The sequence below is a fragment of the Canis lupus genome, chromosome 2 (assembly GCF_048164855.1).
Source record: "Canis lupus baileyi chromosome 2, mCanLup2.hap1, whole genome shotgun sequence".
NCBI lineage: Eukaryota > Metazoa > Chordata > Mammalia > Carnivora > Canidae > Canis > Canis lupus.
Window position 1 is genome coordinate 74,825,795 of NC_132839.1, and position 19,268 is coordinate 74,845,062.

The following is a 19,268-nucleotide window of genomic DNA, read 5'->3' on the forward strand; positions in this document are numbered from 1 at the left end:
AGCAGTGAACAAGTATTTTATGCAAGTTGAAAATATGAGAATAAAAGCAACACAAGAGTACAAGCAATAGAGAAATAACAAAGCCTTGAAAAAGAGAGGAAAAGATAGAAAGGAAGGAGTGCTAGTAAGGACTACAAGGCTGAACACCAGTTCCAGGCATACAGTAAACAATAAGTATTTGCAAGTTGATTACCTGGACTGCGGCACTCTCTAAAAATTTCAAATATTTATACAATAACTCTCACCAGTTTTCTAACTTTACATATTTCTGTACCATTCAGTGATCAAGCCTTATTTAGACCTTAAGCATCTACAAATATAAAGCACCATATTATATGAGATAATATCTACATCCATATCTTTGTTACCATAAAGCTAAAAGTTAAATTACAGTAAAACTCTTCCAATTAGAGCTCCTATTTTTATATTCATTAAAGATGTCACATGGAAATCTTTAGATGTGAATAATGCATCGAGGGCTTCAGTCATACAAATAATTCAAGAAATGGGGAAGGACAACCTTCATTTATATGGCAAATATTTATTGATGCTGCCTATGTGCAAGGAACTGTTCTAGGTGCTGTGGGATATATTGTTGAGAAAAACAAAACAAAACAAGTTTCTTGCTTCCCAGAGCTTACTTGGGGGGAAGAAGTAGACAGATCAGGTGTTATGAAGAAATATAAGCAGAAGAATGAGATAGAAGGAGGTAGGCAAAAGATTAGAAAGTGATGGACAGGTGATGATTGGCCATGAAAGTCTTTTTTTTTTTTTTTTTTTTTTGTAAATTGATGTTTGGAGATGAGTGAATAATTTCTGCTAGGCATTCCAGGAGAGGGAACAGCTAATGGAGTAGCCCAGATGTGGGAGAATGTTTGACTTGTTCCATGAAGGAAGCGGAAGCCAGCAGGGCTAGAACTGGAAGAGTGAGGGGAGAAGTAGAATGAAGTGAGTTCAGAGATGTATTCCCAAGTCAGAGAGGTGCTGTCAGGGGATTGCAGGCTATCAGTGCTAGGAATTCAGAGGAAAGGAAGATCAATGTACTGAGAGATAATACACAGAAAGCTTCTAGCACACCACTTGGCAGAGGAGGCACTATACATGATGTTTGTTACTATTATTGTTGCTGTAACAACTGTTGCAAAAACAGTACAAAGAATTCCCAAATACCTTAACCCCAGATTTCCCAAATGTTGTTTTACATTTGCTTTTGCTGTATACGCGTGTGTATAATTTTTTTTTTCCTGAACTGTTTTAAGATCAAGTTGTAGAGATGATGCCCTTGTACTCTAAATATTTCAGTGTATCTTTCTCAAAGCAAGAAACCCTGTTACGGAACAATACAATCATCGAAATCTGGAACTTAACATTTACACAACGCTGTTATCTGACCAACAGACTTTATTTGGATGTTATCACCTGCTCCAGTTATGTCCTTTAGAGCAAAAGAAATTCAAGGTGATGCAGTATAATAGCTGTCATATCTCTTCAGTCTCCTGAAATGTGGCACGAATTCCTGAGTCTTTTCTGTATTTTGCGACATTAACATTTTGGAAAACTACAGACACAGAAGTCATTTTGGAGAACGTCTCTCAACTTGGATTTGTTTGTTTTTTCCTCACGATTAAATTTGAGTTGTTCACTTCTGGCGAGGATACCACAGATGTACAGCTGAGTTGTCCTTTGTATACTCCTAAGAGGCACATGCTGCTGATTAGTCTCATTACTGGCCATAGGATAATAGCTCATTCGGTTGATGTGCTGTCTGCCCCGTTTCTCCACTGTAAAGATACTAGTTTACCCTTTGTCACTAATAAGCAAGTGGTTGGAAGATACATTGAGTTGAAGCTAATTATCTGTTCTCAAACTTTCACCTACTGGTGGTAGCATCTATTGATAATTTTTGACTGAATTAGTTATCATGATAAATTATAATTTTTTTAGTCCTTTCTTTCTGTAATTATTAGTTGGCCTTCTAATAATAATTCTAAAGCTGTCCCTCCCCTCGTCTTTATTTGTACCAGTGTGGACTCATGAATACATACTGATTTAATAAATGATAATCTTTTATCATCATTATCTATTTTGGTGTTGAAATTATCCCAGATTTGGACAGTGGTGGTCCCTACAAACTGTCTCTTCTGTCCCTTGTACTGTCTTCAGTAGTTGTTGAGCACTTCTTTATTTTCTGGGACTATAAGATGTTCTGGGTTTACCTTGTATTTTTCCAGTCCTGGAACCAGCTGTTTCTCTAAAGAGCTCTTTGGTCATGTGTTGTTACTAACTAAAACTTCTTTTTTTTCCCCCTTGTTCCCCCAAATAAAAGATTATTTAATACCTTTTGTTGAATCCATTCCTCCAACTGCAAATAATGTTCCAACTGTTGACTTTCTAGGTTTTGTCCGAGGGCTTTGTAACATGGGTCGTCTCTCTGGTAATAAATGGTACTTCATTGCTTCCATAATAAGTTTCTGACATTCTATATCATCCCGAAAAAGTGCATTATTTTCCATGTCTGCCAGGAACTAGAAAAGAGTGGTGAGGATGTATACTAAATGAGCAAGAAAATAGTAATTAAAAGAACATATAGTTCACAAATGGAAATGATCTCACTAGGAAAAAAAAATCCAAGCCTGGACACTTTTTTTTTTTTAAGATTTTATTTATTTATTCATGAGACACACACACACAGAGGTAGAGACACAGACAGAGGGAGAAGCAGGCTCGATGCAGGGAGCCCAATGCAAGACTTGATCCCTGGACTCGGAATCACACCCTGAGCGAAAGGCAGATGCTCAACCGCTGAGCCACCCAGGTCTCCCCTGGACACCTATTTTTAACTAATATATTCAATATTTACAAGATCGGCATTTTAAGTTTCATTGAAAAATATAAATTGAAGAAGATAGGTGGTATGCTCTGAAACCTGAATAGTGCTTTTCTCTGGATAGTGGAGAAATTGGTGCTTTTTAATAATCTTTTTTACTGCTTTTCTAAAAAAATCACTTTATTTTTAAAATTAGAAATAATTTTAACTGAAGAAGAGTAATTATAAATAGAAATTGACTAATTAGACTGCATTTACCTGACCTCTCTAAACAGTGCTCAAAGAACAGCAGGGGTGCCTGGGTAACTCAATGGGTCAGCATCCAACTCTTGATTTTGGCCCAGGTCATGATCTCAGGGTCCTGAGATCTAACCCTTAGAAGGGCTCTGTGCTAGGCAGGGAGTCTGCTTGAGATTCTCTCTCTTCCTCTCCCTGTGCCCCTCCCCCTTCTAAAAAAAAAACAACAGCAAAAACACCTTACAGTTTCTTAAGGGCAAAGAACTCTAAATGGTGATTACCCTAAAAAAATTTAAATCCCTTCTGCTTCATTGAATCCAAGTTTTAAACTTTATGTAATTTTATACAAATGTATAGAAATGATTTCATCCTGACTTTTAAAAAATGCATTTCTTTTCCTTTTGTGTTTATTTCTCCAACTACCTCCCACCCCTCTTTTTGCTGTATTTCTTTTATTTACTATTGATTCATGTGAAATTAATTTTTAAATAGAGTATGAGCTGAAGAATATTTTAATTTCCTTCAAGGTAGATGGCCAGTTCTGTACCACCACCATTTATTAAATAATCTTCATTTTCAAGTGAATTGAACTTTGTTTATATATTATATTCTTATAAATATATCTCAGGATATATGAGACCTGTTTTCCGATTCTTTATTCTTTTCCATTGATCTATTTGTCTATTCCTACTCTAATATCAAATTTTTTAGTGTCTTTATAGCACACTCTGGTTTTCTGATATAAATCTATCCTTACTGTTCATTTTCATAGTTTTCTTGGCTATTTTTGAGTTTTTAACTTTCCATATAAGCTAAAGATAAATTTATCTAATTCCCCTTCACCATCTTGACCCTGTTGGAATTCTAATATGAACTGCATTAAATTATTTATTAATTGTGGAAGAATTTACATTTTTATGATATTGTCTTTCCATTCAGGAAGCCTTTCCATTTGCTGTATACCTTTCTTCATATAGGTCTTATGCCTTTCTTGTATTAAATATACATATTTAATATACATATTACAGATTTTATTATTTTTATTGCTATTGGGAATGGATTCTTAAATTTACATTCTGCAAATATTTTGCTGGAGAGAAAAACCTTTTGATTATTTTATCCTTATATTATAATCTATTATTTTACCACATTCCCTTATAAAACTGTAGTTATTAGGCATACAATCATAATCACCACCCTACAGGGATAGTTGACATCTCTTTCTAATGTGTATGCCAATTACTTCATTTGTATTTTATTATTACAATTGCTAAAACATAAAGCAATGTTAAATAATTAGTGATACAGAGTACCCCTTTTCTGGTTTGAATTGATATGGTTTTAGTGTTTGACTATTTAGGATGAAAGTTGCTATAGCATTTAGTAATCCATCTTTATTCTATTTAGGCTATTTTCTTCTCTTTCTATTTTACTTCAGAGTTTTAAAACTGAGAATGGTTCCCACATTTTTCCCAAATGCCTTTTACAAATGATATGATCATATGGCTTTTTCTCCTTTAACTTATTGATATAATTTTCTTGACAGATTTACTTATAATCACGGAAAAAGGAAAAAGGCTTGCCTGGTCATAGTGTATCATTCTTTTGATACACTGCAGGACAGTATTTGATAATATAAGACACATTTTACATATCACATGATTCACTATTTCAAGTATATAATTCAGTGGTTTTTTAGCAAATCTGCCAAGTTGTACAACCATGACCATAAACAGTTTTGGAACATTTTCATCACCCCAGTTAGAGCTCACATGCTGTTTGCTGTTTAAACTGTTTCCCATCTCCTGTCTCATGGGCTTATGTGTCTCTATAGATTTGCCTTTTTGGGGGGATGTTTTATATAAAGCCATACAATATGCTGACTTGCTTTTTAAAATTATGTTTTTAAGGTTTACCCATGTGTAGCATGTATCAGTACTTCATTTCTTTCATAAAAAATTTTTTTTATTGTAGTTGGTACACAGTGTACAACATTGTTTCAGGTGTACAACATAGTGATTCAACAACTCTATACATTATGCCCACCACAAGTGTATGCTTACCCACCATTGGTCACTGTTCAACACTGTTACAATACCACTGGCTATATTCCCTATGCTGTCTTTTTTACCCATGACTTATTTATTCCATATGCAGAACCCTATATCTCCCACTCCCCTTTACCCATTTTGTTCATCCCCCAACCTCTACTGCTCTGGCAACCATCAGTTTGTACTTATGGCTCTGATTCTTTTTGTTTTTAGATTCCACATAGAAGTTAAATCAATGGTATTTGTCTTTCTCTGTCTGACTTCTTTCACTCAGTGTAACACCTTCTAGGCCTATCTATATTGTCACAGATGGCAAGATCTCATCCATTTTTATGGCTGAATAATATTCTGGTGTGTGTGTGTGTGTGTGTATACCACATATTCTTTATCCACTCATCTATTGATGGAATCATGGGTTGCTTCCATATCTTAGCTATTTTAAGTAATGCTGCAATAAACACAGGATTGTGTATAATTTTTTGAATGAGTGTTGTTTTCTTTGGATAAATACTCAGTAGTGGAATTACTGGATCATATGGTATTTCTATTTTTAATGTTCTGAAGAACCTCCATACTGTCTTCCACAGTGGTGAGGCCAATTTAAATTTCCACCAACAGTGCATGAGTGTTCCTTAGTACTTCTTTTTATTGCTAAATGATATTCCATTTACGGATATACCACATTTTGTCTATCTGTTCACAGTTGATGGACACAGATTATTTCCAGTTTTTGGCTGTTATGAATAAAACTGCTACGAGCATTTGCATGCAAGTCTTTATGTAGATAAATGTTTTCATTTCTCTTGGGTAGATAACTAGAAATAGAATTGCTGGGTTATATGGTAAATACATGTTAACTTTTTAAGAAACTGCCAAACAATTTTCCAAGTAGCTACATCATTTTATGTTCCCACCAGCAATATATGAGGGTTCCTGTTCCTCCACATTTCTACTAACAGTTGTTACTATCTCCTTTTATTTTAGCCATTTGAGTGGGTGGGGAATGCAGTTTTACTTTGCAAATGCAAATGAGTAATAATGTTGAGAATATGTTCATATCTTGATAATGGAAGAGTCTCTAACAAAAGTCACTGTAAAAAAAAGTTCATGGTTTTTGGAAACTGAGAACAGCATGCTAACAGTAAAAAAGCCAAATTAAGACATAAGTCTCAGGACCTGTGCCAGAGTATATATTATGATATTAATTATTCCATATTTTTTCTACACACACAAAATATAGTTATATTTGCTATAGAAACCGTTGCTGAATATGCACTGAGTTGGCTCATTTTGACTGATCTTAATGTTTATATTACTTTTGCTATATGTAATTAGTCCTTTCTAAATAAAAATAAATGTGAAAAAATTATAGAAAGTAAAGTCTTGGGAGACTTAATAGTTACTGCAATTTGAAGTAAAAAAAATATATACATATTTTAAAATTTTTATTTATTTATGATAGTCACACACAGAGAGAGAGAGAGAGAGAGAGAGAGGCAGAGACATAGGCAGAGAGAGAAGCAGGCTCCATGCACCGGGAGCGCGACGTGGGACTCGATCCCAGATCTCCAGGATCGCGCCCTGGGCCAAAGGCAGGCGCTAAACTGCTGCGCCACCCAGGGATCCCTAAAATATATTTTTAATCATGCTAACAGTCTCTATACTTAATGAATAATGGGATTAATCATATTTAAGTAGGAGATGAGAGTAACAGAAGGGAATGTAAAACCATTAACCCACATATCAGATTAATCAAATGGAAGGTACCAGAAATCATTTGGAAAATCATTCAGAAGGCACTGAAAGAGAAAAAATACAGACTTGTATTCTCTGCATTTTAGGTGAACACTATGTGTCTTATCCACTATTAGAGAATGACAAATAACTTAAATGAAAATATGTAGAAAAAAGAAACATTTTCAATGTGTAAATTTTTATCCTTACTCACATACCTAATCTCCATATGATTATTTCTCTACAACTGTCCCAGTACTACTTAGTGTATAAAATAGAATGTGAATATTTCTGAATTCTACAGGTTTTAAAAATGTTTCGGCATCAAAAACAGGTAAATTAAAAGAATGGTAAAGGTAAATACTGGCTCATTTTATATTTTTGACTTTCAGTAAAAAACAGTAATGAGAATTGAGAACAGAATAGTGAAGACCAAGATACTTATAATGCAAGCTAACCATTGGGAACTTTAAGAATTTAGGTGTCAAAATATTTTAAATAATGTACACTTCTCCTAGTATTCCTATCCACATTGTTTGAAGCTTGATCAAATAGAAAAACTTGTGATGCATTCAAAGGTAAACAAAAATCCACAAACATGTATCTTCTGGATTATTCAGAATTAAAAAAAAAAACACATCACAACAAACCACACTAAATGATCATTTGGTAGAGGATGACAATTACATATATATTTCTTAGGTCATTTTAAGGATCTACTACGGGAGACACTATAAAAAATTACTATATATGTAAGTTACATCCTTTCTAGCTAGACTCAATAGTGTTTCATATTAACAAAGTAGGGTAAAAGCTCATTGGGAAAGAAACTATTTCACAAAATAAATTCTTTTTAAAAATTTTATTTATTGTTTTTAAATTTCATTTATTTTGTTTAATTCCACTATAATTAACATATAGTGTTATATTAGCTTCAGGTGTATAATATAATGATTTGGCAACTCTACATTACTCAGTGCTCATCATGATAAGTGTATTCTTAATCTGCTTCACCTATTTACAAAGTAAATTCTTTAGGTATTTTTAAATATTAGTCACTTATTATTTGATACCCACTGGACAGTTTAAATAATTGTCATATGTTTCTATCTTTTACAATAAAACATACAGAATATAATCCAATGTTTTCTTCATGAGAATAACTGGGTTAATCCAGTGGATCTTCTGTCCTTATCATGTCTCCTGTGTAATATCAGATTATGTTAAAATTTCCTCCTCCTTGACCTTAGAATCTATTTTATTTTATTTTATTTTATTTTATTTTATTTTATTTTATTTTATTATTTTAATTTAATTTTAAAATCTCTTTTTAATGGCCCTCCAGTTATTTAGGCAAATTTAGGAATTACTACTAAACACTACTGTTTCTGAGGGTTCCATCTCTAGTGCCCTTGCTTTTGCTTTGGCCAAGTCATTCTCTTCCTTTTGGCTGCAACAACCTAAATAAGAAGTTTTCAAAACTTCTTCCTAGACTCCAAGAGGATGAAAGGTACCAAGAAACTCTGGGAACACAATTCTTCCATCTTCTTTCCACTGTAAAATCAGCACTCCATTTTGTATTTTTTGCCTTAAATGACAGCACTTCCCTTAACTTAGTTGCACAAATCAGAATCATTCTGGATCCCCTTTTTTTTGTACCCCACACCTTTAAGTTGTACCAATTCTACATCCTAAACAGCTCTTGAGCCTGGTAATTTCTCTACCTGCACTGCCAGCAAGCACCTAATTCACTTGTCTGAATACAATAGTCTTCCTAATGGATTTCTACTTTGACTGCTCTAATTCAATTTCCGCAATACAGTTAGAGAGGATCCTTCTTCCTAAGCAAGATGGTACTTATATCATTCCCTGCTTAAAATCCTTTAGTGCTTCCCCACTGCTTTGGGGATAAAATGCAAACTCCTTGGCATAGCCAGAGATTCTTTGTCTTCCCACTCTGCCCTTTTATGTCTGCACTTGAGCCATTAAAGCTCTCTTGCTTGATGTATTTGCTCACGACTCCATAACTAGGTCCAGTCTCCTATCTCTCCTGGGCTATCATGCCCCAGTCTTCTGGGTAGCTACTCAGTATGCCGACCAAGTGACACTTCAGAAAGTTCTCCCAGCTTCCCCACCATCAGCCTGGGTGGGCTACTCCAATTATTTTTATAATGCCATATTCATATATTCATCACAGCCTTCCTCTCATTATATCATAATCACACATTTATTTTTTAACTTACTTCTTCCTCCACTTGATATACCTCCCCAACCCAGAAATTTTACACACAATATGTTCAAGGGGCAGAATGGTTCAGTGAAAAAGGCACAGAACTTAACTCTGTCTCTTATTAGCTCTATGTTAGCCAAGTAGCAAAGGCAAATAAAACTACAATGCAGAAGGACAGAAATTTATGCAATCACTTTAGGATTGTGAGCATATGGTTTTACTTTTTTGGCTGGTTACTTCATTTGTACAACAGGTGTTAGGCTAAATGAGTGCCTTTCCACTCTAAGATCTTGTGGTTATGATTATCAGCAGTATCCTGGATAACAGAAACGTGAAATGTCTCTAGGAATCATGCAAATATAGTATCATAAATATTTGAAACTGCAGGACTTAAGTCAATTGTCAGGTTATGGAATCACACAGATTCTTTTCAAAGTCTACTAGGATTTTTTAGATTTAATTTTCTTTAACCTAGAAAATGATAAGGAAAAAACTTCAGCTAGGTACCAGTAAAACAGAACTCTCTTTTTGAAATCTGATTTCAAGGGAAACGTTTTAGAATGTTAGTTTTCTTGAATTGTCAACATTTCATATGGTTTCACTTCTACGAATTCATATGATAGTTTACCTCTGAAAAGGAAGTCTTTCTTATTAAGGATTGGTAGTACTTTTTGTTTTTATAAGGTAGAGAGCAAACAGTGACTTCTGCTAACAACTGCTAGATGAAATACATAATCCTCAAGATAAATACAAATAAGATAAAATTTATGGCACTCGAACAACAAAAATCTGAGCTTGAGTAGTCACAGCTCATTCTTCTTGTACTTTCAAGGCCTCTTTCTCTAATTCAAGCCTTCAGGATAAGCAGTAAAGGAGGTAGAGGAAATTATAGTACAGTGGTCTCCCTTAACCATGGAGGATATGTTCCAAGAACCTCAGGGGATGCCTGAAACCACAAATAGTACTGAACCCCATATATATTTTTTTCCTATACATACATACCTATGATAAAGTTTAATTTAAAAGTCAGGCACAGTAAGAGAATAACAGATAATAAAATAGAACAATGAAACTGTAATAAAAGTTATGTGAATGTGGTCTAAGTATCTTATGCACCTTCCTTCCTCTCGTGATGACACGAGATGATAAAATGCCTATGTGATGAGATGAAGTGAAGTGAGTGACACAGGCTCTGTGATGTGTAGTTGGCTACCGCTGACCTTCCAACAAGAGGTCAGAAGGAGGATCACCTGCTTCCTGACCATGGCTGACCACGGGTAACTGACACCATGGGAACGTGAAACTGCAGATAAGGGGGGGGACCACAGTATATTCCGGTTAAAACTGTACAAAGGGGAAAGTATGCATGCAAATGTGTTCTGACTGATTGCCTTGAATACACTAACTAGATATCTCTCAATTCTAAAATAATGCTAATAATTCTACCATGATTATTTGTAGCACATTTGATCTCACCGAGCACTTTTATCATCTTTACAATAATCCTGAGAGATAGTCAAAGAGGATGTTATCTCCACCTAACAGATATAAGAGAATGGGGTGTGTGACTATGCCAAGACACAGAGTTTTAAAATGTCAGAGCTGGAGGGCAGTCCCAGTGGCCCAGCGGTTTAGCGCCACCTTCAGCCCGGAGTGTGATCCTGGAGACCCAGGATCGAGTCCCACGTCAGGATCCCTGCACGGAGCCTGCTTCTCCCTCTGCCTGTTTCTCTCTCTCTCTCTCTCTCTGTCATGAATAAATAAATAAAATCTAAAAAAAAATGCCAGAGCTGGAACTCTTACCATGCCTCAGTTAATACATCACCAGAATCTGGCATTTAACGGATACTTAATAGATGTGTAGCAAATGAATTAATTTACATTTTCTGGCTCCTGGCATCTACTGCAAATTTAACCCGCAGCTTTACTAATTCTCCAATTGCTAGGATAGGTTTGTAAGCTGAGTCAAATAAAATTACTAACCCCCTTAGGGACAATGTTATTTAATTGACGTAATTTAGGCAGCCAGACCTTCTGGGTCAAAAACACAAGCAGAAGTTTTTTTAGCTAAGTATCTTTTCACCTACACATTTCATAGGAGTATAGGTAAAATAGCCTTATTGAATAGAATAGCCAAAGGAAAAAACCTACAGACATGTACGTATTAACATGATTAACATAAAATCAATACCCAAATATTGTTGAAATTAGGATACTGATTTTAAATAATCAAAAATAGTTTACCTGGGGTGCAAGAAGAGGTAGCCTAATATAAGCCAAAAGTTTACTGAGATCTTTCCGTCTCTGTTCCAAATCATGACGAACCCAAGTAAGAAGTGCATTCAGTATTGTCTCCTCATTAGGAATGTTCATGTCATCACTCGCCAAAAGCTTTGCAATTTCACTGGCTGGTAATAATACAAATTCCTGGTTTCGAATTACTTCCATGAAATGCTCCTAGAAGGGAAAAGTAGCATATCAACAATGTCGTTTCTTCTATCCATCAGTTTATTTAAGAGTAAATACAAATTTTTGAATCAGGTGCTAAAACACATTTATATGTTCATTAGACCTTCCTTACAATAGCATTACTGTTTCCTAGAAAGAAACACAGTATAAAATAACATTAAACTGCAAATTATGTTGTTACACTGTAAGTGTCTCCATATCAATAGAATTAAATTTTACCTCTTGGTACATTTTATATTTTTTAAGATTTATTTATGAGGGGGGGAGGAGAGAAAAAGAGATAGCACTTGAGCAGGGGGAGGGGCAGAAGGAGAGGGACAGAAAGAATCCTCAAGCAGACTCCCCGATGAGTACGGAGACTGATGTGGGGCTTGATCCAAGGACTCTGAGATCATGACCTGAGTCAAAATCGAGAACCAGCCACTTATCTGACTGAGCCACCCAGGCGCCCTTACCATTTGGGACACTTTAAAAATGGAGCCGGGATTTTTAGGTTTTGCTTTGCTCAAGTTAGAGAATAGTTTTGGCAAGTCTTTCAGGAGGTGGAGGGTAGAAAAAAATGAATTAGACTCTGAGATGTAGGATAGTCTGACATCAAAGTCTAGTTACATTTGTGGTTGCTGAAGAATTTGGTTTATAGTGCAGCCAGTTACCTGGGTGAGTCATGAAGATTTCTCTTACCCAGAAATGACTGCCAGGCAGGCTGGATTTCCCAGGACCATCCTGTACCACAAAAATCTTCTCCGACTGCCCAGAGAAGACTATATATACTTAGGGCTATCCTGGCTCTGATTGGCCTTGGCCTGAAGAGTGTTTTAATGTAGTTCACAAAGCATTTTAGGTCAGTTTTAAAAATTTCTAAACTGATTTACGTCTGAAGTTCTTTTCATCTCAGAGAAAAAGAGCCAAAGCAAAAGTGTTAACATACAATGTACTGGGATTCCAGGACCTTGGACTGAAGATAATTCAGTTGCAGATACTACTAGAATTAGGCTCCTTATAATTTGAAATGGGGGACAGAAATGACTTTAGCTGTGCGATAATGACTTTTACTAGGTTGTTATGCTAAACAATCCAAAGATATGGGAAATTTACTCTCTGGAGTACAGGTTACAAGTCTTAATGCATGGATTGTTTACTTAGCTATAATATAAATGCAAATGCTACACAAATTGCCCCTTGATGTTTTTCTTATAGTTCCTAGTGTGCTGTGGCTGTCTCAGCATACATGGTTTTAGTGAAATAGCTAAGGCCACTTAAATTAGAGCTAGAGATAAGGATTACCAGTAACTATCTTCTATATTAAAATGAGAATTATATGTCCCATATACCTTGCAGTAACCCAAATTAGGTACTGATCTAAAATATATCTTGGGTTGAAATTCCTTTATTAGAAATTCTTAACAGGAAGCCATACATGAATAATTAACTAAATTCAATTGCTTCAATTCATCACGATTTGTTAAAAATGCCCAAATGTATCTATTTTAAATGACTATCATTTTCAGAAATATATTTTAATAAAACCTCAATGTTGGCTTCAAGCAAACTGTTCTACTCAACTGTGTACTGACATTATAAAATAATCTGGTAACACATTGCAAGAGCTATAAAAATGCTGAAGCTCTCAACCAGTTATCCTACTAGCAGTTTAATCCTTAATAAATAATTCACAAGAGGAAAAAAAAAGCTGATGCTTCCCTAATGATGCTTCTCTGTATTATTATTTATAATAGTATAAAATGGGAATTAGCCTAAAGGTCCAGCTATAGGGGGTTGTAACTCAATGGGCTATTAAGCAGGCATTAAACATTTCAAAAACAAAGATCACATAGATACATGGAAACACATTTATTATATAATGTTAAGTAAGATTCTCAAGAAATCAAAATAATCTACATTTCTAATTGCTCAATGGTAGTGTACAATATAATCAATATTTATAACATTTACACCATTCTGACCGTACTGATACAACTATTGCTTTGCATTCGAATGGTATTAATGGCATTACCAATGCAATGGTATTAATTCAAGCAGAAAAGAACTATTATATATATTATTATTTATTTGTTGATTTTCTATTTCAGAACTGTGCCCATTCTGACCTAGTACAATTCATTTTAAGTGAAAATTGAGTCTCTCAACAACTGAACTCAAGGTTAAATACAGAGTGTTTTTCAAAAGTATTACTTGGTGTTACACCAGGTATTTTAGCAGAATTCAGTCTTTTCTTCTAGGTTGAGAACCAAAATTCAAAAATTCAAAATTAAATGCTTATATTTATTTCACAAATCCATAATGCCATTAATTATTTGTAATGATATACCCAGTGTTAGACTTTTGGCAGAGGTTAAAGGACTCATGCCAGGTCACATTCAATGGCAGTCAGAGTAAGAACAAGCTCCTAGATTTCAGGATTATAAGAAGGAACTCCTCATTCTTTCCTACCTGTATTCATAGAGGATGAGTGAATGTCCCAAGTACGTGCAACATTTACTGATTGTGACAACTGAATTCACTATGTGGCATTATGCTTACTTCAGATTTTAAATCTTTTTTTGTGTTGTTGTATGAGCACAGGGTGATATATGGAATTACTGAATCACTAAATTGTACACCTGAAACTAATATAACACTGTATGTTAACTAACTGGAATTAAAATTAAAACTTAAAAAAATCTATTTTGTGATATAAATAGCTATCATGCTACCAAACACTTGCTAGCATTATGCCCTTTCTTCATTTGGAATTAGTTTTTAAGCAAATGAAATTACTGAGGGATTTATTTAAATTGAAGATTGAATTTTGGTATACATTTTCATTGGGTTCCCATAGCAACAATTCAAATCAGACAATCTGCCACTAAATGACTTATTGTTATTAGAATTAAATTTCACCTCTGTTGAAACTGAATAATGTCAGATAATAGCCTTGAGACAAAAAAACACTCAACTAATTGGCTATGAAAATAGCTTTAAAAACATTGAGCTAAATCAATAATAATGTAAAAACTCTGTATGGTTACAGAACATAACTACACTTATCATGGTAAGCCTTGTATAATGTATCGAATTGTTGAATCACTATGTTGTACACCTGAAACTAAAATAACACTGCATGTGAACTTTACTTTAATAATAAAAAGAAAGAGCCAAGGGCAGCCTGGGTGGCTCAGTGGTTTAGTGCCTGCCTTTGGCCCAGGGCATGATCCTGGAGACCCGGGATCGAGTCCCATGTCGGGGTCCCTGCATGGAGCCTGCTTCTCTCTCTGCCTGTGTCTCTGCCTCTCTCTTTCTCTCTCTCTCTGTGTCTCTCATGAATAAATAAAATCTTTAAAAAAAAATAGCCAATTTAAACTTATATCTAAGCCTTTATATCTATCAGCCACTGTGCCTCTACTGTAAACAACAGGAGTGACCAAAATGCATACAAATGTTTTCATGTGAATAAAACTCTTTTTTAGGAAAGAGATATTACTTAAATGATAAACTGATTCTGAAGAAAAGAAACCCAGCTTTATTTTAGTCATCTTACTCCTAAAATTATTTGAACCTAAAGTTTAAGGTCAAAATGAGATATCTGCAAGGAAAGATACAGACGTAGGTGGGGAAAAATCTTCCATGAGACTGAATTTAGAAGATGCTAGGTCTATCTGGTATTGCCTTTTGTATGAGGGCTTTTGTTCACTCACATCCAATTCTATGTATTGAATAGAGTAAATTTGTACAATGATGGTAACAGCAATGAGGATATCATTTATTGACTGGGGATACTGTGTGTCAATCACTATTTTAAGTGCGACACTTCTATTAACTCATTTAATCCTCATTTTGAGCTTATGAAGGAGGTAGAATTATCCTTCCCAAGAGTTGTAAACATCTGTTCTTATCATTTTTCACATCTCTATTTCTGTAGTGAAAAATTCCTAAAGTATTTGTCAGTCTCTTCACAGACAAACCAACTTAATGGAAGAATGGAGGAAAAGGTAGACAAAAGCATCTTCTTAATTTTGATACAATCAATAATATGGATAACTGGTATGTTTGTGAGAATGTTCACATTCTTTCTTAAGAGCTATATTGCCCTAATTTCAGGATTTAAAGCAATAGTCTTCGATTTTTGCCCAGCTGGGAAGACCTAACTGCCATAGTGTAACAAGATGGTCATTCCTTAAAAATCCAGATATCCCCACTTCTCCATGTCCCTGTACTATGAAGATTATGGGGCCTGGTCCTAACAATATGCCCTCAATATGCCCTTCTTTTCTTGCTATCCTAGATCAATCTATATCCATTATCCTCCTGAGTCTGAATGAGAACCTCCTCTGCGATTTATTTTGAGCACATAATTTGCTTCAATTCATAAGAACATCTTTCTACATAGCTAAAAAACACTTCTTACATATAATCTTACAATTGTCTTCTTACAATTATCTTACATATAATCTTACATATAATCACTTCTTACATATAATTTTTTAATAAAAAGCCTCCCTTTGATCCTATTGTCTGTACCGCACCAATACCCCACAATCACTGTCACCAATTTCCATCTGTAAATATGTGGGCCATTCTGAAATTCATCCAGTGCTACAAAGTAAAACGTAGGGGAAATCTTGCTCTGCAATGCAGTAGATCTGAAAAATCTTGAATAGGACAGTCCTTGACCACTGCTCTGCCTTTTAGCAACTGTAACAACTCAGGCTGGACTCATAGATCCAGGAGAAATATTACTTGGTGTTCTCTCCTTATAACTCAATGAAAATGTTCTGCAATAGACAGTGAACCTGAACCTCAAGACGTGTGGCAGAGCCATGGGAAAACAGCAGCACGTAGATAAACCTGCAGCATTAAGGAATGAGGTAAAGAGCATATGACTTTCTGCTTCTCAGAGAATACATACCATAGTATAATTGTGAGCCACTTTATGCAAATCTGTACAACCTTGGGCATCAGCAAAAGAACGGATTCCAAGACAGTTGGATGGGTGAAGCTGTTTCATCAAAAACTTACAGCAAGCTTCCACAACCTGTGAAAGCTGAAGGAGGCAAGCTGTAGACAGCAGGCACTCAATATTATCTTCTTTTAATTCAAGGCGGCCTTAATGACAAAAAGACATTCCATGAACCATAGAACTGTATAACTTTGATGTATAAAATAATCAGTGTTAACAGTAATAATTCTACACAAGAGCTCCTTATATGAATTCTAGACCTAGATGATTTCAGATTGAAAAGACAAAGTACAAAATGTGAAAAAACATGATTAGTTCTGTGACTTCTATTAAAATAAAAAACTAATGGTTTATTTTCAGAATTTTTAAATGATGCTTTAATTAAGTAGCATATCTATTATATATAACTCTCAAATTTTAGGTGCAATAATTTAAAAACATTATATAAGTCATCTAATTATTATATTAACATTTAAAAATACCAATCATAAGGCTAAGTATGACAATCATTTTATTTCATTTTTAAAATATTGTATTTATCCATTTGACAAAGAGAGCACAAGTGGGGGTACGGGAGTGGTAGGCAGAGGGAGAGGGAGAAGCAGATTCCCTGCCAACCAGGAAGCCTGATGGGGGGCTCCATCCCGGGACTCTGGGACCATGGGCTGAGCTGAAGGCAAACATTTAACCTAGTGAGCCACCCTTAACAACAGTTTTAAAGATTCTAATATAGAGATTTTAACTTTTATAAAGGTATCACCAGGAGTGATGATTACAATAGCAGAATTCACTGTTAGCTATGTATGGCAGGCTTTACTAAAAGCAGGAAACTGAAATCGAATTATACAACATAATTTTAAGAGGTTTTAGATTTATGTTTTCAGATTTATTACCTGTATATGCATACTGAATCAAAGACCAGAGTGAATTTGGTTCAACACCTTCCATTTTTATTTCTTCTTGTCTTGCTTCCCTGACATCATTAGTAAACATGGCAGCAAAATAATCCGAGACAGAGGAGAGCACCAATCTGAGAACGTACCAGAAGAAAAAAAAAATCAGTGACCACATTAAAGTTGATGTTCATTAATAAATACTGCTTCTTCTCTCTCTCCCTCTCTTTTTAAAATTTGTTACCCACAGAAAGTGCATGGTACTGGGAAATGCATTTTAAGTTTGACAAATTGCTTTATGCTCTAGTTCCTTCCATGGAGTAATAAATTACCATTACTGAAAATTTTCTGCTGAGGTAAATGATTTACCCATTCATTACTCAAATACCATTTTATAACATCCAGAAGAAAAGCTAAAGCCCACAGTGTTAAACTGACTATATAAAAAAAGAAAAAAATCATAAAGGTTATTTTCTGTTTATCCCTTTTGGAAATAACCTAAGGTTTATTTGGTTTTTGTTTTTATTCAATTTAATTGTAGAAGTAGTAGACATATGGGAGAAACTTGAGAATGGTTTTAGCAGGTTGTTTTTAATTTTTGTGATTTATTATTATTATTATAATGTTCACATTTTGTCATCAAATGATAATACTTTTGTTATAACACTACAAAACTATAATATTTTTATAATAGTACATTATTATATATTAGGTACATCTCTGACCAGATTTTTGATAGCCCTATATGAACAAAAATAGGTTATAAATATACATTTTGAAACGTAGATTTTATTTGATGTCTTGGAGATATTTCTATGTTGGCACATTTATATAGATTTACTTTATGTATGTATGTATGTATGTATTTATTTATTTTTAAAGAAATATGAACAGTGAACAGTTGAAGCTCCCTTGCGTTCCCCTCTACTTCCATTCTCCTCCGTCCCAGGAGTACACTGCGGGGTGGTTTGCCAGATTGCTCTCCAAGGTGCTGTGCCAATTTAGATCCCCAGCAGCATTGTACGAGAGAGAACACTTTCCCACAACATTGTCAGATGTTAAAATTTTTGGCCATCTGCAATGTGTTAAATGGTGTCTCGTTGTCATTTTAATCTTCATTCCTCCGATTGCTAGTGAGACTACAGATCTTTTCAAATGGATATTGATTGTTCAGGTTTCTTCTGAGAATTGCCTATTTATTCATCAACTCACTAAAGAAATTCACACCTAATAAGTACTGGGCACTGCTCTAGGTCCTTGGACACATGCGGTTCAAACAGAGTGCGCAAGGACAGAATGTCAGAGGGCAATGGCCATCACACAGGCCACTGGGCTCTCACAGTAATGTGAGGAGTCATTGGAAAGTTCGATCATAAGAGTGACCAGATCTGAGTTCTATTTTAAAGGATCACTCAGATAGCTGCAGAAAACAGAATGTAGGGGAAGAGAGTAAAAACAGGGAGACCAGTTTGCAGTTTCTGCCACTGGTAACCAGAATGAGATGGTAAGAGTTCACACATATGTGGTAGTGAAGTAATGAACTCTGTTGTAGAAACAAAGAATTTGAGATGTCTCTGAAATGCAGGTTGAGGCATCTTCATCTTTTCTAATAAAATGCAGGTTGAGGCATCTTCATCTTTTCTAATAAACCCACGCTCATAACACAAACTTTTTGTCATGTTCTAATAGCATCTCAATAAATGTATGCCCACTGAATCACTGGGAACTAAGACCAAGCCCATTTTTTCCTAATGATTTCACTTCCACTTTGGAAAGTTTAAGAAAATCTTTGGGACAGAATGTAATTAGTTTTTAAAAGCATTTAAAAAAAACCCTTAGGGGTCATAACAGTGATTAATACAGAACAATT

The 19,268-nt window shown here is 34.9% G+C and overlaps 1 protein-coding gene and 1 long non-coding RNA gene across 8 annotated transcripts in view; one reads left to right on the forward strand and one right to left on the reverse strand.

Annotated features, from left to right (window-relative positions):
• The window catches only part of LOC140621996 (uncharacterized), a 72,779-nt gene that overhangs the window by 37,832 nt on the left and 15,679 nt on the right, over positions 1–19,268 (forward strand). The gene's annotated exons all lie outside the window — the stretch shown is intronic.
• KLHL5 (kelch like family member 5) overlaps positions 1–19,268 on the reverse strand; it is an 85,782-nt gene that overhangs the window by 32,201 nt on the left and 34,313 nt on the right. For all 7 annotated transcript variants that reach the window (XM_072807414.1, XM_072807406.1, XM_072807398.1 and 4 more), the window contains 4 exons: positions 17,399–17,535; positions 16,455–16,651; positions 11,324–11,536; positions 2,339–2,525 (listed from right to left, as the gene is read on the reverse strand). In XM_072807414.1, the coding sequence (XP_072663515.1) occupies positions 2,339–2,525; positions 11,324–11,536; positions 16,455–16,651; positions 17,399–17,535 (734 nt within the window). The remainder of the gene's footprint in view (positions 1–2,338; positions 2,526–11,323; positions 11,537–16,454; positions 16,652–17,398; positions 17,536–19,268) is intronic.